The 27903-nt window shown below is 39.8% G+C and overlaps 1 protein-coding gene across 2 annotated transcripts; it reads left to right on the top strand.

Annotated features, from left to right (window-relative positions):
- The first annotated feature begins 1004 nt into the window (after nucleotides 1–1004).
- Nucleotides 1005–27235, top strand: dennd4a (DENN/MADD domain containing 4A). 2 transcript variants are annotated; one of them, XM_008412217.2, is made up of 30 exons: nucleotides 1005–1241; nucleotides 6716–7047; nucleotides 7174–7420; nucleotides 8071–8140; nucleotides 8236–8405; nucleotides 9200–9438; nucleotides 9568–9634; nucleotides 9772–9830; nucleotides 9922–10066; nucleotides 10818–10993; nucleotides 11312–11412; nucleotides 12429–12647; nucleotides 13182–13327; nucleotides 13707–13727; nucleotides 14953–15086; nucleotides 15307–15439; nucleotides 15555–15761; nucleotides 15862–15990; nucleotides 16099–16243; nucleotides 17750–17872; nucleotides 18647–18757; nucleotides 20369–21114; nucleotides 21200–21419; nucleotides 22720–22811; nucleotides 22905–23080; nucleotides 23211–23598; nucleotides 24223–24340; nucleotides 24585–24747; nucleotides 24856–24920; nucleotides 25468–27235. In XM_008412217.2, the coding sequence occupies exons 2-30, from the start codon at nucleotides 6737–6739 to the stop codon at nucleotides 25602–25604; spliced, it is 5058 nt and encodes a 1685-aa protein (XP_008410439.1). In that variant the 5' UTR covers nucleotides 1005–1241; nucleotides 6716–6736; the 3' UTR covers nucleotides 25605–27235. The 2 variants fall into 2 exon arrangements, with proteins under 2 accessions (XP_008410439.1, XP_017160845.1); XM_017305356.1 differs by lacking the exon at nucleotides 13707–13727.
- Nucleotides 27236–27903: the final 668 nt, after the last annotated feature.

The raw sequence follows: 27903 nt of genomic DNA, 5'->3' as shown, positions 1-27903 counted from the left end.
TATATATATATAATCCAAGCATGCTGACAGCACAACAAAAACAGTGGTAGACAAAAACTCCAGCATAAGTTGTAATTAACTCTCTCATTTGCAGGCCCTTGCATCCCAAAAGCATTTGGAAAAATTACAGGACAGGTTAAATTATATGCTAGTTGTGAAGGCAAAAAGCAAACATTTCAATTGTAGTTGTTTCAAGATGGCAGTCCACTTTCATCAAGATCTCATTGACATCTAGTCCACACCCTGAAAAATCTCACATGTTAAAAAGAATGCAAAATGATCCACTGCTAGTCAGATAACTGCTCACTCCACTAGCTTTAAAACAAGCAGCTGTAAACATATAATGCAAAAATGATCCATGACCAGAAAGAGGGTCTGTGAGGTTTGGTAGACAACAGGAAGTTGGCCTCCAAGTCAAACTCTGGCAAGGACAATTTGAGCTGGTGTTCTGATGATCTCGGCTCTGTTGTATTGTATCAAAAAATATATGTGCTGAATTTTACACTCAGCTGCACTTTATCATTAGCACTTTATCATTAGTCGATGCAGTTGGAGGAACATCAAAGCATTGGAAAGGAGTTAGTGAAAATATTAAATAGCAGTGAATTGTGAATTTTTGTAATGTAAAATTTTATGATTTAAAATTTTCAAATGGTTTTGTGTCACTAATTTATTTATTTATTTATTTCGTGTCATTTTCGCGTCTCTATGGAGGTTGATAATTAAATATGTGTTGGCATTTTTCATAATCCTGGGCCCTTTTATTTTTGTTATTTGCTGATTCACAGATTCGAATACATTCGAATACGGTCGAAGAAAAAAAAAAAACCCGGTGAACTGTACCGTCTTTAATTATCAGCTTCGTGTATGAGCTTGTCTAGCTTTCTCATAATTAAGTATGGAGAAACAGTTGGTGTTTCTCCACTGCCTCAAACGTTGACGTTTCTCTCACAGCCGCCAGCGGTGTCATCAGTGACGTCAGTGAGGTTTGTAATCAGTCACGTGGGCAGCGCAGGTCTGGATATAAACGCTCCCCTGCACTACACCGTGTATATATATATATATTTGGATCCTTATGCGCGACAGGATTTTTCTAACACACTAACATAACAAGAATATAAGCGTAAAGAAAAAAAAATTAAACAAATAGTCAAAGTGAGCAAAGAGGAAAGCGTTTTAATATTTCTAAGAAATCCGGAGGCGCTATCATATTCCGCAGGTCACCCTTCTGTCTTCGTGATGTGAGTAAATATGTATTTTCTTACCGAGTAAAAACGCAAAGCTATCTACTGTTTCAATCTGTGCTATTAAGATGTTTTATTTATTTCCAACGTGGGAGCTAAAATCGCATTCCCTCACGTTTGACGCTACGTTTGACGTGATCCCGTTAATAGCAATTTAATATTGGATTAATAAGTCGAGCGTAATCGTCGAGGTGGAATTGTTTGAATGTTGTGCAGACATGCGGGAATAACGTGATGTTTTCGCCGTGATTTGTCGTGCGTCCATCGGCTCAACTGAATTACTGAACTGCTCAGTAAAAAAAAAAAAAGAAAAAGAAAGGTGGACAAAGGATAAAACGCTTAGGGCAGTCATATATATTTTTAATTTGATTATTTATTCAATGCAGATATTCCTTCTGTATACGATGCGTGGTTTGCAGGCTAATCCAGCGCGGCTCTTTTGCGTTTTTTTTTTTTTGTTTGTTTTTCTTTCTATTCCGAGCTCCACCTAGGAGTGTGCTCTCCCCTCATCTTTCTGCTCTGTTTATCTTGGGCGTGTGTGGTCTCTTCATCTAGGAGCTGGGTCTCCCTCTCGGCCAGACAGGAACCATGCAAATGGCCGATGAGGGTGAAGGTTGTCTTTATGGCTAAGAAGGAACAGATGCTGAGTGAAGCAGCCTGCATGTTGCGGTGGTTCCCTCTGCCCATCGTCCCTGCCCCCCTCTGTTGTTAGTTCAGCTCTTTAATCCCTGCCCAGCCGGGCTGTCCAGCAGCTCTGTCTCCTGGGTGACATTAATTACAACAATATAACTCATAGCAGGTTCAGGTTCAAAGCTTGCTTAATAATCGTGTAACATCCAGAGAGAATCTGTTTCTAGAGGTCTTGTAGTTATGAAGGTATTTTTTTGGGGGGGAGGAGGGGGGAGGGATACCCCCAGAAGGTTATAAAGTTAATACTTTAATGGAAGTGTGGAAAAATGTTTTTGGAATCAAATGGAAACGATCTGTATTTAGAAGCATTTTACTCGAAGTCAAAGACAAATATTTGTAGTTTTGTCCAGATAAGTTTTTCTTGCAGCATTTCAGTGAAAGAATGCTAAATTGTTACAGATATTACAAAATGTGTGGCTGCTTGTTTGTTCATTTAGTTCATTTATTTATTTGTTTTTTGTGGTCAATTCCAAGAAAATGCATTTAAAAGTCGACATGACAGAAAACATCCATAGCTACAGTGCTTTGCGTGTGCGGCAGCCAGTGCTAAAATTACCAAGGTGATGTAAGACCACGTGAAATTATTTCTGAGAAAGAGAGCCGACGCATCCTGACGCTGTTGGAGAACCCTTGGAGTTGAGTCCCTTTGAGGGGGGAAATAACGATGATGAAAGATTGGAACTAATTGACAGAAGTGCTTCACAAGTTACTGCTTGGCTAACAGTTGCGGGTGACTCATGTACACAGTGGATGTGGATGGGGAAGTCGGTTTGTTAGCTGGCGAGAAGAGGAAATCCGCCATGTCCTTATTTGTAGTGAAACTATGAAGAAAAATGTGGTGAATGAAAAACTCGCTCCTGTGGAGCCCATGAGTCACTCACTGCCAGTCCTGAGCCAACATAACAGGATTGCCCTTATTAAGACATAGATGAACGTGAGCTTTATCTATCTATCTATCTATCTATCTATCTATCTATCTATCTATCTATCTATCTATCTATCTATCTATCTATCTATCTATCTATCTATCTATCTANTCTATCTATCTATCTATCTATCTATCTATCTATCTATCTATCTATCTATCTATCTATCTATCTATCTATCTATCTATCTATCTATCTATCTATCTCTGTCTGTCTCTGTCTGTCTGTCTGTCTGTCTGTCTGTCTGTCTCTCCATCCATCCATCCATCCATCCATCCATCCATCCATCCATCCATCCATCCATCCATCCATCCATCCATCCATTTTGTGCTCAGAATATTGTTTCTGAAATATCATGAAACTATAACTATAAATTATAGGTTGATGTAATGCTTCACCTATTTATGTACGTTGGGAAAAAAAAAAGTCAGGATTCTGCATCTGGGAACAATTTGCCAATTCAGGATAGATTTGTAAAAAAATAAATAAATAAATAAAGATCAAATGAAAATATGTAGAAATAATCTTGACACCATGACAATTTTTTCAAGCATTCTGCATAATGCAATAAACTTGTGAGTAAATGTTGCGGAGGTTGAGACTTTTCGGCAGAGACCCATGTTATTCATTTTGGTCAACATAAGTACGAAAATGTAGGAAAAAGCAGATAAATGTTCACAGTCACGTGCACGGCTGCACCGAAGCATTCGCAACATGTTCCGAAAAACGAGAAACGGCTTCTTTTTTTTTTGATGTGTACAATGTTTTGAAGACCAGAACGAGCAGTTTTGAGAATTTCAATTCTGTTCTGAGAAGAAAAGCTGCAATATTAAAATAAAACTCATAAAATCACACCATAAAACAAAAGCATGTGGAATAATGATATTCTACTCTAATTACTGAGCAATCAGAATTGTGTCTGTGATTGAGCAGCACAGGCAGAAATGTTCTACATGCACTTCACTTGCTTAGTTTTAATATTGTTGCCATGGTGAGGATTAGCCATAAATTTAGTCTTCTGCTTCCTGTTGAGGGGGAGGAATAGAAATAGATGGAGTCGGTGTCGTGGTAGCGAAGAGCAGAGATTACATCTTTATTTAATCCAGAACCTTTCAAGTATTATGTGACACATCTGTTGTGCTACCAGATGTGTATCTGTGTCTGAGCACTTATGCAGTAATCACTGAGAGCAGGTATTTGCAGAGTGGATTTAGTGTTATGGCACACTAAAGATGAGGTGAATGTGCTGAAGAGGACTTTTTTAATATGAAGTAGGTTCTCAGTTCTGATCAACCAATGCATTCGTGATTTTGAAAAGGGATTTCAACGTCCCTACTAGAGCAACATAGGACACCTAACGTGAGGGAAGAATGAACCATACGTCTGCATGAAAATTTGCACGGAACCTATTTCAGATTCTATAGTTTAGAACTTTGTTGACAGCAACATTTGCAAATTTATAATTGGTTCCCGGTTCTTTGGTTTCGTTAACCGGACGTAAAATATTTTTGCGTCTGAAAAAGCTAGATTTGTATGCATGAAGGATTCATAATTGTGTTGTGAATTTGTTAAAAACACCCGCAAGTAAAAATGTCAGTCAGAGTTAGAAAAATCAGCTTTCAAAGCCTCCTTGTTAATTTACTTGTTTTTTTTTTTCTTCACTTCCATCAAAGGATTTTCTTTGATTCTTAAAATCTGCAGCGCAGTGTTGAAAATGGACACGTCAATTTCTTCATAACATTGTTCTCTAGCATATTCTGAAATTCTTAAGGTCATAATAAACATTTTATTTGAAAAACAATATATTTTCTATGTTACAATCCATTTTTCTTTAAATAAATCTGCGATTGACTGGCTTGTGTTTTGGGAGTTTGGTGTAGATAGCAGATCAGAAGTGACTGCTTCGCTAACATTTTCTGAACTGGCTTTGACTGCAGGTATGGTTTGTTAAATGCATTAAACATCAATGATCATACTTCCTGTGTTAGGCAAATCTGAGCATAGAACTACATGTTTTCACTAGTGGGTTTATTCAAATGATTTGATGCTCCTCATAGTGCTTAAAAATAGAACTAGCGGTGCAACATGAAAACAAGGCCATCTTAAAGGAGGCATCATTTGTTTTTGTCTGATGTTGCCGGCAGCGCAAGAGAATATTTGTAGTGCTACGAAAGAATAATTTAATATAAACAGAAAACATAAGCATATACACATATATAGGTCTCAAAGCTTTAGATTACAGAATTAAAAACTCATCAGCGAACAAAGGGGGAATGCTGGACAGGAACAAATGTCAGAGGAGCCTATGGGGCTCTGAAAACGCTCCAGCATTGATGAGTCATGATTTATAAAACCGCTGCTTCCAGTCTGCAGTAAACAAGCCTGTTATGAAATACCGGATATATTGAGTTGAACAATGCCTGCAAATTTTTCTGTAATGATTTCAGTCAAATTCTTAAATTTCATCCCCATTTGCTCCCTGGCTAAATTTTCTTTATTGGGTATCTCTGTCGCGGTTGAAACCTGCAAAAGGCGTCAGGTGAAGCGAGGCCACCACGGCTTCCTGAGGTCCAGGGTGCTTGAAAGTGACACAGCCAGCACAGAGGGAGGGGGAAACACTTTACGTCAACTCACACATATTGCAGCTATGGAAAAAACAACAACCAAGCAGTGAGTGTGGGGGGACTGCTGAAAGAGATAAAGCAGGCTCTTCAGATGAAGTAGAATAAGCTGACCCAGTGCTGAGAGGGTTTGCAGGATTCTCTCTGTTCTTTGTGATAAACACACAACAAGCTGTTTCACAGGCGCTTCTGATATTTCCTTCATTTATCATGGTATTGTTGAGGCCAAGAACAAATGTTGCCTGGTTCAAGCTTTGGAAATAAAAGAAGCGTCAGGACGCAGTTTTGAAAACGCTGCACTTTCTATTCTGTTTTTCTTAAAAGATGTGCTTTATTTCACCAAATCAGTCATGGGCCCTTTAGGTCATGAAATGTTTAACGCATGTGAAATATTGTGTTTTTTTCCAGACAGGAATGTATGTTAAATGCTTCCAGATGCTACATATCCCTGCTTCGTTCCTGTAATATGAAGTACATTTGTAATGCCCTGAGGGCGGATTGTTTTCTTGCCCTATTGTGCTTCTTTTTGATGTAACATGCATGTTAAGCTGCATAGATTTATTTTTATTAGTTGGCGTAGTTTACTATAATACATTTACATGTAAAAAAAAAAAAAAAAAGGTGAAGGAAAATAGCAAGATCATTCATTGTATTCATTCAGTATGTCAGCTCTGACATTTTCCCCCAACAACTGTCATCAGCATTGTCTATGTCATATTAAAAGCTCATGCAGAGATCTGTTTCACCAGTAAGCACAAATATAAATCCATCATATTGCTGTCATGAAATTATTTATTTATTTTTTAAAATTATAATCCATTTTCAGTTTTTGCTTTTGGACAACGACAGGCTTTCATATGGTGCAGTAGCAAATATCCATCCTTATATTAAAGTGCATAGCCAGTTGCTAGGGTACAACTCAAAAGGTTTACTTTTAAAAATACTTAAATAAGCTTTAAACTTATTTAAACAAAATAATGTAAAGACTGATTGTATTTCTAGGTTCCTGCCTTTAAATCCTTTCAGCATTAACACAATGCACTCATGGAGGGATGTGGAGATGACACATATATTTAGCCATCTTTCACTGCTCAGTTTAGTTATGTTGCCATGATAAAAAGCTGTTGCTCTCCTAAAGCTGCAATGAATTTTTGTTTTATGAGAAAAATGTATAATAACCCTGCAACCCCCCCCCCACTTCCCCGCTCCCTTCCCCTTATTTTCTGACCTCCAGCTCATAGTGTGGGAATGGGACATGATGGAGGATAAAGGGCCCCGTGTAGCCGACTACTTTGTGGTTGCTGGCCTCACTGATTCATTCAAGCCCCTGGAGGAGGACCTGCACTTTGATGACGCCGGCACCAAGTCTGTTAAACCCAAAGCCCCTATTACCGACGTTGCTGTGGTGATACGGTCCCTTGGCGAAGAGGTGCCCCCGGGCTTCACCTGTGTGGAGAGCACCCCCTCAGGCCTCTCAGCAGAGCTTAATGGAGCCAGCCTTCGGGGCCCGCAGATCTTCTTGTGCTACAAGAGAGGCAGAGATAAGCCTCCGCTGACAGATCTCGGGTAAGGAGCGATCCTCGCTCGCTGACTCTTCACTCACTCAGCACCTCTAATCGCTTCTCTTCCTTGGGACGTATTAATCTGCCTTAAAACACTGTTTAAATATTCGCACACTTCGTTGGGTTTTAGTGTTCTGTATGAGTGGAAAGAGAAGCTGAAGCCTGGATGCCACATCGTTCAGACCACGCCCTCGGGCCGCCCCGCCAACATCAGCAGCTCGTCCTCCCAGCGCATCTACATCACGTACCGGCGCGCGCCGAAGAGCCAGCCTCACACCTCCCTGGCTGTCACCGACATCTGCGTCATTGTGCCTGGCAAGGGAGAGACGCCTCCCCACACCTTCTGCAAGGTGGACAAGAACCTCAACAGCAGCATGGTGAGCCGGAACTGCAAATTATCTGGATGTATGGAGCCTTGCAAAAATATTTCCTCTCCAACTTGCTCACGTTTTGTCATGTTGCAACCATAAGCTTCATTGTGGTTCATCTGGATTACATGGCAACAAAATAAAATACAATCTGAAAATGTGCCCTGCATTTCTATTCGCCCCCTTTGAATTAATAATCTGTGGATCCGAGTTTTGCTTCAGTTGCTGCTTTAGGTCTTTTGACCTCTGTCCCTTTGCATATTTTTCTTTGTCAAAGCTGGAAAACATTAGGTCAGGATGTCGAATGTCCGTTGACATCAACTGTCAAGTTATTCTACAGATTCTCACTTTCAGTGTTAGTTGGACTAGACCATTCTACATGACTTCTGGAGCCAAATCCTTACATTAGAGTTTATTAGGAGTCTGAAATACACAGCAAAATGATATCCTTTTTATAAGTGGTTTTTTTTTTCTGTAAACTGTATAACTTGCCTTATTGTTAACAGTTGTGTGCTGTGGTCAAACATTATAGTTTGTGGTTACAATGTGACAATACGTGTCAAAAGTTTGCACGGCACTGCACGTCAAGTGTCTCCTCCAAGAGTATAGAACTATTGCATCTTTTCATTTATCTGTGATGTTTTGTTTTTACTCATCAGTGGGGATCTTCGGTCTACCTTTGCTATAAGAAGTCTCTTGCTAAAGCTAACACAATCGCATACAAAGCAGGTAAAGTGAGACGTTGATATGTTCCTGTGTGTCGGCAATGAATGGGAAAAACACAGCAGTCTTAAACCCACTTTGTCTCTCCGTGTTGTGCTCAGGTTTGTTGTGCAGGTATCCTGAAGAGGACTATGAGTCTTTCCCGCTGCCTGAGTCGGTCCCGATGTTCTGCCTGCCCATGGGGGCGATGATTGAGTGTTGGCCAGCTCATACCAAACACTCTCTGCCCGTTTTCTCCACATTCGTACTGACGGGTGCTTCTGGAGAGAAGGTATAACCACCAACCTGCCAAGGTCTTATAAAAGAAACCAAAAAAAAAAAAAAACACATTTCTGCTGAAGTTGTGTGGGCTCTCAGACAATCACAGACTTTCATACCAATATTGTTAAGGAAACCACTTCTCTCTTTAGCTTAAGTTTCATTTACATCAACTCTAGTTAGGGAGTTCCCATGCAGTTTGTGTCCGTTTTTTTCACGCACTCAGCCTTAATCGCCTTGTTAAAGTTAGCTTCTCCATATCTATTTCCCTGTCTGTCCTTTTCACTGCGTCAGGTTCTCTAATGCATTTGCTTGTTCAAGAGCCACAGCAGTATTTCCAAGAACGACAGACAATATTAATCAATTTTCTAGGTCTGACTGGAATCAAAAATGTTCCAAGAGCTGTTTTAGGAATACTAAAAGGCTGTTAGCTTTTGTAAGCAATGCAGCATAAAAGATTTTTGTGTAGCCCGTCTTTTGAATAATGAATGTCTTCTGCAGCAGTGTGGCTGGTGCGCAAGTCTGAATGCCTGAGTGCTCATTTATTTTTGCCTGCAATGTCTTGTCTGCAGGCTAGTGTCACGACGCCTCCTGCACACACTGATTTGTTCATTTACTTAGGGTAGCAATCTTTAACGTAGCGAGGATGATAATACATCATGCTGAATATTTCTATAATAAGAACTGGGAATTATTGGATTTTTTTTCAATGGTCCACTGGCTTCATTCATTAGTAATTTTTATGAGTGTGCACACTTTAAGCAGGTCGTTTTGCTCACATTGTGATCGCATGTGTTGTGTGTGCAGGTGTACGGAGCAGCTATCCAGTTCTATGAGCCTTACCTGGAGGAGAACCTTTCGGAGCGTCAGCGCTCACAACTCGGCCTGCCGAGCTGTCATCTCGGACCTGACAGCAGCAGAAATGTTTACAGCAACAAGAGCATCTGCTTACTCTCACACTGGCCCTTCTTCCAGTCCTTCAAGAGCTTTCTCACCTTCCTCTACAGATATTCCATCTCTGGACCACATGCACTGCCAATTGAAAAGTTAGCGGATACGATTTACTTTTTTTTTATCCTGTGTTTTTTATTTATTTATTTATCTTTTTTAGAACGAAGATAATTTACTGTTACTCAGTTTAACAACTTTATTATGTTTTACTCTGTCTCTCACAGGCACATATCTCACTTCATGAAAAATGTTCCATTTCCCTCCATCCAAAGACCAAGAATCCTTGTCCAGGTGCAGCAAGAACATTATTGTTTTATGTTATTTATCAATCCTGCATGTTCTTTATTAATTCTAAATCTTAAATTCTGAACAAAAGCCCGTTATCTTGTGCAAACTCATTAGTCATTTAACTTGTTTGTCCTTCATAGTTGTCGCCACACGACAGCCTGATTCTGAGCCAACCAGTGTCCTCTCCACTGCCTCTTAGGTAGAGAATTAAAAATGAATTACAATATCATGTAATGACTTCTTTTGTCTCAATAAATAAATCTCTTTTTAATGTTTTTTTTTCCCTGCAGCGGCGGGAGTCTCTCCACACTTCTGCTGAATCTGGGGCCTAAAAATGCAGCCACTCTTCTCGTGCTGGCCGTCACTGAGCACAAGATCCTGGTTCATTCCTTACGTCCAGCTGTTCTCACCAGCGTCACTGAGGCTCTTGTGTCTGTAAGCATTTGGTTCTTTGTATCCTAATTTTTTTAATGTTAAAGACACAAAAGCGAATGATCGTTAATGTGAATGAGGGTAGTCATAAAAAAGTTGAGATGGAGCCGGTGTATCTTTGAAGAATAAATATACATTTAGTCACTGTGACCAAAAATTGGTCCTCTAAAAATGTTCCTCTAAAATTCATGCATATTTATGAGATGAAAATAATTGCAGAAGAATAAATTATTATGCAGATTAACTCTTGTTTTATGCATTACATGTTTTTACAGCTCTGCTAAGACATTTACATCTAATTGAGTTGATGAGTTTTCATTAATGTATTCGAACTGGGGTTTCTTTCTATAGAGGGAAAATACTACTATAAACAGCTGTAATTATTTAAAAAAAACAAACAAAAAAAAACAAGATTTATATGCACAAGTTTAAATTTATTGTGAATATTTTTGAATCCACATTGGTCAGCAAGCTTTTACCATAAATCAGGCTGGATATTTAGTGGCTCTTCTAATCAGTATTGGTAGAGTTAATTGAAATGGGCCATTTTGAACCTCTGTTTACCAGAGAAAATCCTCATTATATTTTGTGCAACTAATTCTTATATCCTCATAACATTTATAAAAAAAAATGGTTCAAATAAATTATTAAAAGATTCCCATTAATGTGACATTTATACCAATTTTTGGTGTTTGCGAACTTTTGACTGGAACTGCATGTGTGATTTTTACGGATCTGTTTGCTCTCCTGTCAGATGATCTTTCCTTTCCACTGGCCTTGCCCCTACATCCCCCTGTGTCCGCTGGCCCTGGCAGATGTTCTCAGCGCACCCTGCCCTTTTATCGTGGGTTTGGATTCCCGATACTTTGACCTTTATGTGCCTCCCGCTGATATCAGCTGTGTTGATTTGGACACCAACACCATCTCCCAGTAAGTGACCTCTGACTGCAGACAGCATGTCATAGATCAACTTTAATCTCCCCTGCCAAAACTCATTTATCCTTGCTTAATGCGATTCTGAAAGTTATCCACAAGGTTATCAGAGTCTTGTCAGTAGGAGCCTCTCTTACATAATGAGTGCGGCTGGAATGTGAAGCATTTTACTCGACAGAGCACACATGCCTCCCACATCAGCTCACACACTTTAAGATGTCAGTTCTAATGTCGGTGAACTTGTTCTATCTTTCCCCAATATTTCTCCACTGTCCTCCTCCCCCCTGCAATGAAAACCATCTGGTGTGCTTTCAGAAAAGACGAAAAGAAGGCTCTGACATGGAAAATCTTGCCCAGGAGAGCCTGTAAACATCTCCTGAACAGCCTGAATAAGCTCTATCAGCAGCTCACAGAGGGTGAGTCCAGTCCAACGCTGTGTCATTTTCCAAAGTGGTTTCATGCATAATTTAGATCTCCACATGAGTCTGTTGAGTCAGCTTGGATGGTTGAGTTTACAGGAAGCTGAGCTCACTATGACATGAAAACAACTTGTGATCTTCATCCCAGAACATCTTGCTAATGGTGTGATATTAGTTGCCTTTTCGCCACACTGAGGGGCTACTTACGCTGTTTTTCATTTATACTGTAAGTCAGAATTAGGGTCTCTGCATGACATCAACCTGTAACTGTGTTCCATTTAAATGCTCAGAAACTAGTGGGATTTCTGAGCGATTTGACCAGGCTAACTGGCATTAGCAATACAAGCTAATAGTAATGTTTTTCTGTGCCCTTTTGCACTTTCACATGTGCAAATGGAAGGTTTTTACTGCATCTATCACTACATTATATAGGCATGGAAGCCATAATTTAAAAGCCTAGCTTCGTGAAAATTATAAAAAAAAAAAAAAAAAGATTTACCCAGGCTGTGTAAGAAGCTCGTTAGTTTGAATCAAGTGATCATGAGATGTAATATTTTAGCCTCATGCAAAATTTGGGTTGGAATTCAGCAGTACAGTAAATCTACTCTCTTCACCAAGATGCACTAACTGTGCCTCTGCTTTGTTGATAACAGCGTCATTTGGGCATGTGCACCACTTTGACTCACACTGAACTCTTCCAAACTATTGACTGGATGTCTGCAAAAACCCTGCAGAAATTGAAGGTTCTGAACTCTGGTGGCTTAAAATGTGTAATCTGCGGTGCCTTTCATCCACATGCGACACAATATGGCAAAAGTACTAACCCTGAAATTACACTGAATGTGTATTTTTGTTATTGTGATGTTTTGGGATGTTACTTTACTATCAGAGGTTTTGTAGTTTGCTGGTGTAATGCCATCCAATCTTTATTTAAGACTTACACCGTTTTCAGAAAGTCATGCTTAAGCGTTGACTAAATTTTAAATCATTTTCTGCTCGGCTCTTTCTGTAAGGCTGCCAGTTAAACCGTGATGATGTGCAGATGGACCACACCATGACTGACAGTGAGCTTTACGGCGGAAAGAGCCTCCACACTCTTGAGCTGGAGATCCAAGAAGCTTTCCTCCGCTTCATGGCAGCCATCCTTCGAGGCTACCGCTCCTACCTGCAGCCCATCACCCAAGCTCCCTCTGAGAAAACCACGGATGTCACCTCCCTGTTTGACCTCCAAGGTAAATTTCAGTCTCGCCTTTTATTAAAGTAGTGAAAAAAAAAATGATCCAGCATGGTTCAACAAAAGATTACAAAAGATAGGAATGTTTTAGCAATTTTATTAGGTGCTGTGTCCGAGCAGAAATCACATTTGCAGTCATTCTAATTAAGTAATAATCAGTCTTGTCAGAGCAGCTATGGCTTTCTTGCCCCCAAGATTTATTGCTGTACAAGTTGGGTTCTAATAACTGAAGTTCTTGCATAAAAATTTCCCTTAAATGGATGCAGGCTATCTAACTTGAGCTTCTGTGGAAATTAGGCCTGGATGATAAGTCAGAGAAGCAGCATGATTAATAGCACAATGTCCACGCACATCTTTCTGCTCTTATGCAATCAGAGCCAAAGAACAGCCTGTTTCAAATCAGTCTGTTAATTTCCTAAGATATTGGTTCAGAACATCGTGACCTCTTTGTTTCAGATCTAAAGGTCTGATATTTTGTAATAACGATGCCGCTTTTTAAGTTTATCATGAAATAATGTGTTTACTTGCACAGGCTTCCTGAAGAGCAGAGACCGCTCCCATCAGAGGTTTTATTCCCTCATGACGAAGACTCAGATGTTCAGTCGCTTCATCGAAGAGTGCTCCTTTGTCAGTGATAAAGATGCCAGCCTGGCTTTCTTTGATGACTGTGTTGATAAGGTGAGGGGTCTCAGCTAATCCTCGTTATCTTTTTTCTCAAAACTGAGATTTTTTTTTACTGTTTTTGCAGCCCTAATTTTGATATTATCTGGAATCTTGGAGAAACAAATTAGAGGTTGTTAAAATCTGAATGGCAGAGGTCTGTTTGAGTGTGTCAATGCTAGAAACCATATTAAATAAGCCATTTTCGTAGGTTTTTCATATTTCTATTCTCTTTACGGATTCTGTTTTCTTTAAAGCTTTGAAAATGTAACACTTTCCTCCACAATTTATGACTGTTTCTGCTTTTTACTCCTATTTTACTCTTTGTGTGTTCTCTGCTGCTCATTTACTACCTTTTTTGTCCTCTTTTTTTGTCATTGTGCTTCCTGTCTGGTAGTTATTCACCTCTGGTAGCAAGGTAAGCCAACTGAACTCGTGTTGTGTTGTATGAGTAAATGTTTTGTCACTATTTAGGCTCTATCTAAGAGATCCTGTGTCATGCTTAAATCTTCATTTTTTTGTGTTTTTTTCTTTCCCTTTTTAACAAAAACATCCTGTGGGACGATTGCGAATTGTTGTCATTATTTGCTGATTTGACAGTTTATATGAATAAAGACTGTCAAAAGGCTTTGTTGCACATCCAAAAAAAATATGACACAACATCCTGCCCCCTTTTATAAGAAAAAAAACATCCTCTCTATGCATGCAAAATTGTGCAATCAGGATGTTACATTCAAATCCAGCAAGAACATTTTAGAGGTCCGATGTTGATGTTCATTTCTCCCAGTTATTATTGAGAAGTGGAAACATTGATTCATTCGTTGTTGCTGCTGACACTGACAACAAATGCATGATTGAGTAAGAGGTTTTGGGTGTGAGAGGAAGGACACCAGTTCGAGAAGCGCAGAGGAGCAGAATCGAAGCGAAGACAAATAGGTCAGTCAGAGTCGGTCGACTGAATCATCCTCTCAGCTGAGCGGAATAAACCCTCTAATTCGTTTCTACTGGGGGGACTGTTTAGCTCCTGTTACAATATTGATGTTTTGTGTGCAGAATAGCTGTGAGAAACATAAAAGGAAAATAGTTTTAGATCATCATATCAAGCATTTTTAGTGTACTTGAATGCCTTTTTTTTTTTTTTTTTACTCTTTTGAGTCTGAAAATGAGAGTGTTTGCTGCTTCGGGCTGGAGCTTTTCTCTGACATGCCGGCCGAGGAGCTTTGTGTAGCTCTCTCCAAACAGCAGATCAGTCAAGTTTTATGTGAAGCTAATGTGGCTACTTAGTATCCAGTAGTGTTGCCAAAGTATCTCAGTCAAAAGGTTTAATGTCTCTGGGGCAACACGGCGTAAATTTTGCTCAGGTCTCTGCAGTCTACTTTCATTTAGTCTTGGAGGATTTATGGGCTCAAGCCGCTGCCTTTGGCAGTGCCTCTCTTCAGATCCGGCGCCATAATTCTAATGCAGATGGAGTCATCAGTGACATCTGCTCGTTCTTATGGACCCCCATATGTGGCCGGATCTGAGGGCTCGTACTATATCACTTATTGTTGAGGCAGCATGCATAAATGTAATGGGTGGAATTTGAATTTATGGTAACTAAAGATGAAGAATGATGACAAGTATGTACTTCTCTTGCAAACCAGATGGATAGCGAGCGGCCAGAGGACACCAGGCTGATCGAGCTGGATGAATCCCACCGCAGTGAGCACACGGTTTACATCAACCCTCCAGAACTGCCTCCTCTGCCTCAAGGAGAAGAACATCCTCTGTGCTATAGGTATAACTCACTTCTTTACTTTACTTAATTTTACTTGAACAGATGGCAAAAGAAGAAAGACAAAGCTTAGAATTTGGTGACTTCTGCTGAGTCCTGTGGTCATTTTGAACTACAACACATTGGCATTGGAGTCCATATCACATTGCACCAGACTTTACTGCCAGCATTCCTTTTATTGCTGTCTGCTGCAGATGATTTCATTATTTCCGTGTCCCTGCAGCTACTCCGGGTTCCCGGTCCTGAGATCTGATCTTTTGGAGACCATGAAGGGACCAAATTCTAACTCCGCAGGCATCGCTCCACGCCACAGCACCCCAGCCAGTCCCACGGCCATCTTTAGACGTTCAAAACAGGTCACACATTGAAACAGAGAACTCTGCTTTTTATTTTTTAAACCCATAAATGTTAAAGAGGAGTGACTGCCGTGGCATTTGGGTGATAAAGAACCACAAATTTCTCATTTTGCAGGAGATCAAATCCGCTCAGAAGATGGCCAAAACACATTCATCTATGCCTCAGATGTGGTCTAAGTGTTTGCTTCGGCACTGCTACGGCTTGTGGTTCATTTGCCTGCCGGGGTTTGTGGGAAACTGTCACTCCAAGGTGCGAGCATTGCGGACCGCTTACGATGTCTTAAGAAAGATGCAAGACAAGAAGCTGCAGGCTCCGGATGAGGTATGAAAATACTTGATACAGAAGTAAAAAGGCTGAAGGTTTGGGTTGCTTTGGTATATGATATGATTTTAGCAAAACTCTTTTTCCTTTTGTGTTTCAGGTGTGTTACCGTGTGCTGCTGCAGTTGTGCGGTCAGTACAGCCAGCCAGTGTTGGCCGTCAGAGTGCTGTTTGAGATGAAGAAGGCAGGAGTTCAGCCCAATGCTATAACTTATGGATACTACAACAAGGTGCGTACTGTCGCTGTGAACACCATCCGAGCAACAAAGTCATTTGACAATAAATTTGGCTGTTTGGCAATGATTCTAGACTTTTATGGCGTTGTATTGTTTTCCAAGGCGGTGTTGGAGAGCACCTGGCCCTCCACAACCAGAGGAGGATATTTCTTGTGGGGGAAGCTGAGGAACGTGATACTCGGCGTGCTTCAGTTCAAGCAAGCAGGAAAAAAGCAGCAGACTCCACACAAAGACCCCCAGCTTTCAGGTGGGAACTTTGAACAAACTGATTTAGCAAACTATTTCTAACATGACTTTGACATGACCATTTTTAATTGTGCATATACATATGAGAAGGTAAAACAGTTTCTTGACAGTTCCAAATATTTCGTCTCAGCCAGAGTTTCAGCAGGACAGTCTTTTGCTTTTGTTTTGATTCATGTTTGATCGATCCGACTCTACAAGTAAATGCACAACCGAATGCTATGCTTATGCAAATGAGGTTTTTGCTCTTCACAATATGTTGAATTACCACACAGTTAGCCATGTACAGACAAAAGTTACAGGTTATTCTCCTGCTTTTTAGCAAGCGAAGCAGGTTTCATGACAGATAAGAAAGCAGCACCAGTCTAAATATTCTCTCTTTCACTGTGAATTTTAGTATAAAAAAATATTTTAAAAAAATAATTATTTGTGGGGGAAAAACAGATTAATTAGTTATGCAAACGGATGTATCTACATACAGTTTTGCAAATTATGCACAAAATATAGGAAGTGATATAAAAAAAAAGGAATTTCGGTCGTAGGACTTGTCGGGGCTGCAGATGCCAAAATAATGACTGCACATCTGCCAAACTCCTCTGAAGTTTATGTATTTAAATTTAATGCTTGTACACCATGATGCATCTGAAATCAAAGTCAACTTCTTTGTCCACACAGAGTTAGCCAACAAAGCAGAATCTGATTCTGCTAATGGTGTTATGATGGGAATCCATGACGATACTTGGGACCGTGTTTGAAAATCCCAAGTTATTTATATGACACTCTGTAATGTGTACCCCAAATTCGGTTCAAATAGAAAGGTGGCATAAACTAATTGTTGTTACTAACAATAATACAGATGCATTAAGATTTTATGTATTTTTTTGGCCTGAGTTGCTGTTGCTCCGCTTGTTTTCCAGCTCTCTCAACATTTATCCCCAGCCGCAGCCTCCACCGGCACATATTGTTCCCCATCTGCCTTCCCTTAATGACACTGTAATGTACTTATAATTAAACAGCATAAAAGGTTTTTCTTTCGAGCTCTGTCAGTACACGGGTTTCTCATGCTGACATGTTCTCTAATTCCCCAAACCATAGACCACCTCATTACTGTAATGAATGTTGTGTTGGGGCACTAATGAAAACACCACGCGTTACTCTGAAAACGGCGTCGTCGCTGCTGTGGATGTCATGTTGATGTTGGTTTGACTCTGTTAGCATAATGGACTCATTTTTATGCTAATCTACGATATTCAAATATTCCTCGTCAAATTTACAGTCAGAGAAACGCAAAACATCAACTCACGTTTCAGTACGTCATTCTTTTGAGCTAAATCCAGACAGTACAGATATCTGTTTGGTCTCATTCAGGCATGAGGAGATTTGTGTGGCTTTCGGCTGTTAATAGTTTTTCCTCGGTTCAGTGATTGGCTCTTATGTGAGCAGGGCTATTGGTTATCTGTCATGTTTTGAAGCGTCTCGCTCCCCTTCCTCCCTGTCGTTTCCCCTGTAGATGGCAGTGATCTCGACACAGTCAGCCATGGCAGCTTAGACAGCACTAATGACTCTGCGGAACGCACCTCCATCGATACCGACTTCACCAAAATGGACTCCAGTGATGATGGATTGAGTACAGGTAAGGCGATGCAGCTCCACTCCGCCCTACTGTTTCCCACTCAATCTGAAATGCTTCTCTCTTTAACCCTCTGTGATCTGGATGTGATTCGTTTGTCACCTTAAAAGTGGATCAGTCATTTGATCTGGAAACCTTTGACCTGCTCAGATCACAGTATGCATAGATAACGCATCGTTATGTTTGTGCTAAATTGCGCCATTATATTCCAAGCAAGGTGCTTTTTGTTGATTATTTGATTTTCAGAAAAAAATACAATGCTGCAAACATTGTTTTATTATTATTTGTATGGTGAAATTATCCAATTTAAATTCCTATAGCATCTACAGGATTGGATGAAAATGTAAATTTACTACGAGAGCTATCCATCTTAGCACTTTTCTATATTTTCACATTTTACTCTGGTATAACTTGCCTCTTCAATGTTTACATCAAACTAAGCTATTAAAAAGTAAAAAAGAAAAAAACAGTCTGTAAACTTTTTATTCTACATGCTGACCTTGCAAGCATGATTCAAGTTTTAGAAAGATTTTTATTCCTTTTCTGCCTTTCTTGCTTTTCTATTCTGGGAATGCTTGCTGTAAGCTCGGGGCAATGTCAGAGCTCTCGTTTGAAGAAAACTTCTGTGATCAGACGCCTCTTGAAAAGTTTCCTTAAAAACTGGCGTGATAATTTCAATGTGTTGAGCTCTTTCTGAAGGAGGAAAAGTAAAATGAAAGGAAAAATGTGAGCCATAATAATAACACTGATGGGATTAAAGCATATTCTTCTCTCCAGGTGGGCAGTCTGATCAAGGCTACGATTCCTTGTCAAAGGAGGAGGAGAGGCTGTGCAACAGAGAAAGCGATAACTCGGCACCAGTGGAGGAAAAAGGGTTGAGGCAGCCCAGTGAGTATTGGAGAGCTGCTTTATTCCTCGGGTCTTTCCCTCTTTGTGAGCAGTTCTGTAGAAATGAGTCACAGTAAACAGGAAAATAAATGTTCTGTCTTTAAAAGCTGGGGAATAAAATCACAGTGTGGGTGTAATGTTCTCTCATCCACTCATTTGCTGTTATATTTGGGTGTTTTTTTTTTTTTTTTATCTTTTAGAGGATATGCTTACTCTTACGTAAGCCGGCGCTTTGTCTAAGAGTTAGTCTTTGTCGCAGTATTGGTTGTCCTCATTAATAGGCCAGAATTTTTTATCAGAGGCACTTTTAATTTGCCTTAGAAAACAAGATGACTTTATTCTAAGACCAAACAAAAGTACAACACTGGGATTTTTTCCCCCCACTCACTAAAGTAACCATAATTAGACAAGAGAAAATAGATGAAAGCAATTCTGAAAACATTATTAAATGTCTTGGAGAACAGAATACATGAATTAAAATTTGAACTAGAGCACATGGCTGCCAGAGGGTTCTCATCTATTGCATGCTTATGGTAGACAGAAATATACGTAAATATTGGGTAACCTTTTATGGGGTAGACTGTGCAAAGTTATGTCAGTAAATGTATTTAAAAAATTGACTTACGCAGAACATATTAAAATTACTATTGTAATTACTTTACGGGATGGCTTCTGTTTTTATTGATGTGCATTGAAAAGACTATAAATAAAGACTAACAGGAAATTAAAGAAAAACTAATAGGAAATCATTTTTTTTGTTCTGCAAGGAATGTTTTGAGCACTTCTCAGAAAAATGACGGTTATATTTAGAACAATGTCATTATGTCAGTCTGGACTGTTAAATACCACAGGATTATGACAACCAGCATATACAGAGATTTAACCAGTGCCGTACAAGCCAGATCTTGTGCTTGATTGCACAGGAGGTGATGGTTTTTTGAGTCAACAGAAATCACTGTTATTATAGATATTTTGCATTTTAAGCCATGGCATGATTAAATGTTACCAAAACATTAGGAACTACATTTAAGGAAAGAAAGCATGGTACGTTGACACAAGTAAGTAAAATTGATCTATAAACCTAAAATCACAAAGAGCTGTACAATGTTAAACTGTACAAAGAATAAAATGGGCATACGAAGCACAATAAGCACAAATCATGGCATAAAAGTTATTTCCAAATGGTTTTTAAAATGGGAACAGTTATATAAATTCTTCTGCATATGCCAAAGAAAATGTTTTTGCCTTTGCACTTGTGCACAATTTTACCCTGGATACAATGGGTTAAATGTTATGCTCTCAGCATGACGAATTGATATGGGTGTGAGAAAAACACAACCTCATCCGGCACTTCTAAAATGTGATGATTAAACAGTCCAACACTCAATAGTTGATGAACAAGACGTATTTTGGTATGTTTTTTTTTATTCATATCTTCAAGGCCTGAGTTTGAATCTCAAATATGCTCCTTCTCTCTTTCTTTAGAGAGTTACAAATGAACAAAAGACATTGAAATGTGTCTTAAAAGATGTCTAAATGTCATTTCAAACATACTTATTTATCTGACTTCTGATTGACCTAAATGTTTTGGCTCGTGTGTTTTTATCCCAGACTGGGGCACCGGGGTTGCTTCCAGCCCTAATGAGACTCTGCTTTGCCCGCCGCTGCCAAAGACAGAGAGACCCAGATGTTTGGACTTGTCTGGTGGACAGGGATTAGTGATGCTCACCGTCCCCCTAGTTGGATCGACCAAGCAGCAGCATCTTACTGCTGACAGACTGCATGGTGTGGAAGAAGAGGATACAGAGACTGACAAGCAAAAATCAGTCGGGGGGAGACAGAGAGATGGAGAAACTGGGTATGATCCCTTGTCACAGATGGGGTCAGCAGGAGCAGGACAGCAGTGTGACCCGGGTAAGGGTAGCTCACCTCCTGCCGAAGAGACTGAAATGTTCATAAATAACAGCAGCAGCCCTTTGAGCAGCCGCTCTCCCAGTATGGAGCTGCAGAGTTCCTCTAGTCCACTGTTTCGCTCCAGCTCGTCAGCTCACACATCCCCGCAGTCCTCCACGCTCACCCGCTCCAACACACACCTCTCGCTCCCCTTGAAATCCAAGGAGAGGTTGAAGCCTTCACCATCTCTTCCGATGGGCATGTGTAACAAAGACAGGGAGAGACCTTCGTCCTTGGCTTTGCCTTCCTCGCCCAGTCCCTCCACCTCGTCGTTCTCCATGGACTCACTGCTAACTCCGACGCTGGATATCTTCAAGAGCAGCGTCATATCCGCAGGAAAGGGTGTGGCGGAGAAGGCCAGTCGCCTCTACTCCCGTTTGTCATCGCAGACATCATTGACGCAGGTAAGACGGGAGTTTGAATCAGACATGCCTGAGATGAAGTCAGTTGACCCAAGCTGACTGGGTTGTGTTCTGTTTTTTCTGGCAGGATGGGAACAGTGATCGTATGAGCGTTTCTTCTCTGACCTCGGCTGAAGTAGAATGCTCCTCGCTGCTGGATGGCGACGCCTGCCTGGATCCTCATGGCTTCACTTCACCTCAGCATGGGAGCATGTCCCGGGTCAGGAGGAGCCCTGCCACAGCTCACCACACCAACCTGAGCAGCCCCAGCAGCCCCACAAGAGTGTTCAGACATAACTCCTTCTCTGGTTGGTTGAACAACTTCTCATCATTCTGTACAGGCAGCAGTGTCGCAGTGAATATCTTCGGCTACGTTCAGAAACATCAATTCAAATTTTTTTCTAAAATTCAATCCTTTATGTTCGTTCATACTGCAAATTAAATGCAACCACAATTAGATTTCTGTGTAAGCGATTTATGACCCCAAAGCAATTTGCACGCGCAGAAGAAGAACGTTAACATCACGCAGCAATGCATCGTTTACAGAAGTATTAATGCATGCCCCTGATTATGGATCGCTTTGTTGCCTGTTCAACAAAAGGAGCCAACAGTATTGTCACATTAAAGAAGCTAACAAAAAGGAAGCATAACTAATAGCAACAACGTTGTGTGAAGCATTTACCGCAACTTCTGCAGAGAAATCTGTTTGGATGTGTGGTCAGAGCCAGGAGTGGCGGGATTGTGATTTGGTTCAGTGACACAGACTGCTTTCATAGGTTCATAATGATCATGTTTAGGCTTTTTTTTTTACGTTTGCATTTACCACGTCTGACTTTTTCTGGTGCAGAATTATAACGTATGTCTCACATCAATGACATAAAAGTCGCATAAAATACGACATGGCTGCTCTCACTGCAAACACTTTGAAAACAATCGGATATGTATCTGTTTTAGCATCATGTATAGAAGTGGCACAAGTTGGATCTTTTGGGGGTCAAAAGATCAGAATTGGGCCATTTAGTCTGGCATGAAAAAGTCAGATACAGGTTGCATGCGGACAAAAAAAAGCGGCTTCAGGTCTACTATGTACACGTAGCCTTAGATATGATGAAAATACATTCTGCAGCCTTGTTCTTTTGTTTGAAAAAAAAAAAATTAAACACTTAATCTGAATCTAAGCTGGGAGAACGACTCAATGTTGGAAAGATTTGGGTGGTGTTCTGTGGAAAACTAGGCCAGCAGGCATGAGGGTGGATTCAGTGCGGAGGCTTTTGTGCAGCTAGCTGCAGGCGCCTCTGCTGGACACGTGCATATACATTCACATGCTCACACCCAACTGAGACAGAGATTTACTAAACCTGACCTCAAAAGACAAAACATTGACCGATTCTAGACTTTAATGGAAAAGCTGATGCCTCAGTAAATGTAGCATGTTTGTCCGCCTCGAATGTGAACTATCTCATTTCAAGCTGCTCAAATACTGGGAGAAGTGACTTCTCCCAGTATTTAGATTAAAGGAATAACCGAGCAGATTTAGCTTTAATCTGTGGGACCTTAAATCAAGGTTTGCCTTCTACTAATAACTGTCTTATTCTTCTTTGTGTCCAGGTGGTTTAGCTCTTCATTCTAAAGGCCCACGCACTCCAGATTCTTCTCCTGATGTCAGCCGCTTCCAGCCCAGTCCTAATTACACCATAGAGGTAAGATATTTACAGGCCATAAACTGTTTTCATGAGGTTGCTCAGGCTGTTTCATTGGCAATTGATGCCTTCTCCTTATGCTAACTCTCCTAGGTGATGATGTCTAGCTGCTCACTTTGTAAAACATGTGACTGTCTGGTGTACGATGAAGAGATCATGGCCGGTTGGACAGCAGATGACTCAAACCTCAACAGCACCTGTCCGTTCTGTGGCACTGCCTTCCTGCCTTTCCTCAATGTGGAAATCAAAGACCTCAGACCACAGCATAGGTAATGTATTGCTATTGTGGTTATATTTTTGTGAAAAGGTCATAATTTTTCACAGACACATGTGATCTAAATAGCTATTTAACCTCATGACCTCTTTAAATAGATCCATTCTGTCTCCCCCCCCCCCCAGGCCATCTAAGTGGAGTAATCCTGTTAAAGAGGAGGACACGTCTGCACCACTCAGCCCTGAAGCCAAATTGTCTGAGGCAGCTCTGCCATCTGCGGCTCCTGCTCTGGAGCAGGAGAGCAGCTGGAGTGTTTGCCGTGACGGCCCAGCCTTGGCACAAGCATCATCTCCTGATCCGGTGACAGTGCCGTACCTGAGCCCCCTGGTTCTCTGGAAGGAGCTGGAGAGCCTGCTGGTGAACGAGGGAGACCAGGCCATCTCCTCCCCGAGCGTCGTTGACCAACATCCCATCGTCTTCTGGAACCTTGTGTGGTACTTCAGAAGACTGGAGCTGCCCAGTAACTTGCCTGCTCTTATCTTGGCTTCCCAACATTGTAGCCATGGTGACCAGGTAGTTATCAATACATGTTGTACATCTGTAGGCATCATTTATATTTTTAACCTTAATATTGCTAGTGGGGGGGATAGAGAGAGGGGAGGATTATGAAAAGAATTGTTTCTCTTTGTTGAATTCAACTGTGGTGTTTGGCGCCTCCTAGTGTTAAGTACAGGGAAAATAACTACTGTGAAGCACCAGCTCTGGAAGAACCATTTCACATCCATAAGATAATTGGTATTGCTTTATTTTTCTATACATTTAAGTATTTGTAGTGAATTGGGTAGCTCTCACACATAATTTAACTTAATTATTATTTTCTGATTTATATCAATCTATAATACATGCTCTGTTAAAAAGTTTGTTGATGGTAAACCATAGAAAATTCCTATACATAATTGGCTTCCAAAGATGGTACGAAACACATCACTTAAAAAAAAAAAATTCCCCATGGTTGATTTAAAATCTCCTGTGGTATAAAATCTGGGTTGGAAACAACTGAAACAGCAAATGTGCAAAATGATGAAGTGTGAAATAGCCAGCGCTCTCAAGCGAGCATACAGACTTTGCAATATTAAAATTACCCCCAAAAGACCCGACACCAAAAAGGAGTAAGCTCACATATTTTATTCCTTCCAGATTCCCCAGTCTGCTTCATCTGAGGACAGCAAGCAGGTGCTGGTGAGGATTATGTGGGACAACCTGAAGCTGCACAAAGATAAAGTTCAACCCTGCTATGTCCTGTGGAACACACACTGTAAGTTGATTCTGCATTTTCTTGAATACACTGTGGTAAAATATAGAGCTCTATATTTTCACCAAAGTCTTCTTGCTGTTAAGAGGACGTATTTACTTTAAAAAGTTAGTCTATGATAAACCTGGAGCATCGTACATAATTTATCTCAGGACTCCTCATGCCTCTGCTGTCTTAGTCGACTTTGAGCGTCGGAGATGAATGATCCTTTGATCAGGCTGACGCTTAGTTTGCTCTGTTTTTACAGGTGCCAACTCTTTGATCCGCTCTGGGTTGTGCGAAGAAGGGCAGCTCTTCACTGTGGAGCTGCTGCAGGGCTTTGTGAGGAGCATCAAGAAGAGCGACGTCTATCAGCCCATGAGCCAGATCATCCAGCTGCTGGGGCCTGAGTTGGGTTTCAAGAGACAGAGGTGGGAATGAAATATGTTTGTGCCGTTCTAAACTGCCTGGGGAGGATGATATGGATGGAAAGTCTGAAGTGTTTTTTTTCTCTCTCTCTATCTATTTTACCCTAAAAGGAGCCTCTACAGAGATTTACTGTTTCTAACTCTTGTGGCTTTGGGGAAGAACAACATTAATATCAGTAAGTTCACTCCTTTTATTCTTGCTAGCAGCAGAAAAATGTGCAAATTCTTTTGTTTGATAAACAGCGACAGGCTGAGATCTACAGTTCCCCAGAAAACGGTTCACGGCACCCTAAGTTTTTACATTTATCCCATTAAAAACTACTAACTTCAATGAATTTTACTGGATTCTTTTTTTGTGAGACACCCCAAAGAAGTAATGCATATTCATAAAGTGTAACAAAAATTGATTCATAACTTTACCTCTTTTTTTTTTTCAAATACAAATTAGAAACATGTGGTTCGCATTTGTTCTCATCCTCTCTTTGAATCAGTACTTTGTGCAACTGTCCATTGCTTAAATGACAGTTGCATGTGTTTTGGGGTTTCCCCATCTCAATCTGGAGACTATTTTACCAGTCAGTCACTTAATATCCCAATAAAATACATTGAAATATATGATTTTAACAATATTAAAAGGAAATTGCAAGGCACTGTGTATAACTTTATAAAGTCATCTTGAGTTATTGAATGGTCAGGTTGAACTATCGTGTTCTCTCTGTGCAGATGCCTTTGATCGGGAGTACAGGTTGGCCTATGATCGCCTCTCCCCCAACCAAGTTAAACTGACACACAACTGTGACAGACCTCCGGGCGCTGGGGTCATGGAGTGCCGGAGGACGTTTGGAGAGCCCAGTTTGTGAACGTCATTTTTTTTTTTTAAATGTGTATATACAGTGTGTATATATATAAATATTTGTATATGTATATATATATAACTTCAACCACAGTCACTGCTGCTGTCATGTTGGACTGCTCTTCACACTCAGGACCAGCTCACCTGACTTGGGCATGGAGCTCTTAGTAAGCACAATGGAAAAAAAAATCCCCCCTTAATGCAAAGCAACTGCCATGAGTTTCTTGTACTGTTAGAGCTGAGAGGTATGAAGGCCTTGTGTTTATATATATATATATATATATAGATATATTGGAGAAAAATGACCATATTTTGAATATCCCTGCAGTAACATGTTTGCACAGTTGTAATACAGTCTATTTTATGACTTTGTGTTTGTTGAAGCTGTGAATAAGTGTGCAAATGTGAGCATAAGATCACATTATTAAAAAGTTCTCAGTGGTCCCGGTGACCTTGTTTAGACTGTTGTTGCTATTAGATGTTTGTGATTTTACAAAGCACTTTGACGGGATGAGCTGTGCGTCCTCTGTTAGATAACTCAGTGGTCCTGCAACCAAAGCTACAAAGTCACGCTTCATTGCAGGAGTTGCTGTACTGTACTGACATTTGAGTTAGATTCATTCAATAAAGCTGAGTCTACTTGTGCTAACATGAACTCTGTAAAACTATAGCATGTTCATTTACCTGGATACATTAAACCGTGTGGTAATAGCAACACTGGTTTGGAAGCAATGAGGTAAAAATCTCCTGCCTTGAATCCTTCATCCTTTTTAACAATGCGCTTAAAGAGACCCAGTAGGGAATATTATTTATATTATTTACAGATTTCCAAGCTTTTTTTTAAAGAGGTAATTAAAAAGATTATGTATAATATTCAGCCATAAAAGGATATCTAAAACATTGTAATCGAACTAAAAGCATTCAATTTTATTTAATTTTTTTTTGCTTTAATTAAACCGTTTTTTTGTTTGTTTGTTTTTTACAAATAATAATTGTCATAGGTCCTGTAAATGTACAGAATGTTTGTATTTTGTAAGTTTTGTTTTTGGTGTAGATTTTGAATACTTGTTCAACTGTGCACTGTTTGTTGTGAATAACAGGTCAAGAAGAGATTTGAACCCACTACTACTTTGAATAGCTGCCAGAGTTTATTTGCACTGTAATCATCACCCAAAAGTTACACGATTAAGCTTTGACCTGCCCGAATTCAATCTCACTTTAAAATTGAGTGTGAAACTTCAGCATCTTAATAATACATCTAAGCAAAAAAACAAAAAACAAACAACAACAACAACTGAGATTCCATTTATATTGAGCTTCACAATCACTTCTGATGATATAATGCTGGATAAGTCAAGGTTGCGTGCTTGGCTCGAACACCAACCTCAAAACATGTGAATCTGAATTATCACCACCTCATAAGTGTCTGAAAACCACTGATGACCAAAATGTAATGTTATGTCTTATGTGATGTTTACACTAACTGTCGACTTTAACAATGTTTCTGAAGTGTTATTTATTGTTTGTAACGCAGATACTAATTTGTATGATTTTTACATAAAAGAAGAAAACAAATTTCTTCCCTTAGCGGATCGATACTTTGCCTTCATTTATGAATAAACACGTTTACCAAGTGGATTTCAGGCTTTGTCATTCCTAAGCTGATTACCTTAAAAAAAAGCTTGAATTTACTCCAACACAGTTATGAAAATAATGTTGCAAGATTTACATTTAAGACAAATCACACTATCAAAGCTGCCCTGTCAAAACTGTGCACATATTTTAGACTCATACTTTCACATTACAAACGTATTAAAATGTGTTTGGGGTCATAGTTACAACATGCTTCACACTAACTGTCAACCCTGATGAGTAAAAATTTATTAAAAGCCTTATAATATAAATATTCTGTTATTTTTACATAATCTATCAATAATACACTATTTAAGGTTATTCATTGTTAAACTATAATAGTTTTTTTTTTGTTACAAAATTACCAGCCCTTTGAATGTTGGTTGCAAATAATCTGCTCTGATCAAAAATCAGATTTCTCGTTACTGCAGTAGCATTATTGATATGATTACATTCATGTAATCATGGACAGATGAGGACAGATAACATTTAGTTTGCTTGTTGCTTTGTGTGATTAACTGGTGTTTTATGAAACCTTCATGTTTCATGAGTTTTATATTTTATTGCAAAGCACTTTGAAATAAAAGTTTCTTAAATCTGTTAAGAAATACTTATTAGAGTTCTTTTACTTTGTGTTTTTTCTTCGCTTCAACATTCAAAATTCCCTCATCCAC

This window comes from Poecilia reticulata, linkage group LG6, assembly GCF_000633615.1.
Source record: "Poecilia reticulata strain Guanapo linkage group LG6, Guppy_female_1.0+MT, whole genome shotgun sequence".
Classification (NCBI taxonomy): domain Eukaryota; kingdom Metazoa; phylum Chordata; class Actinopteri; order Cyprinodontiformes; family Poeciliidae; genus Poecilia; species Poecilia reticulata.
The sequence above is the reverse complement of the archived record's forward strand: the minus strand, read 5'-3'. Positions and strand labels throughout refer to the sequence as shown.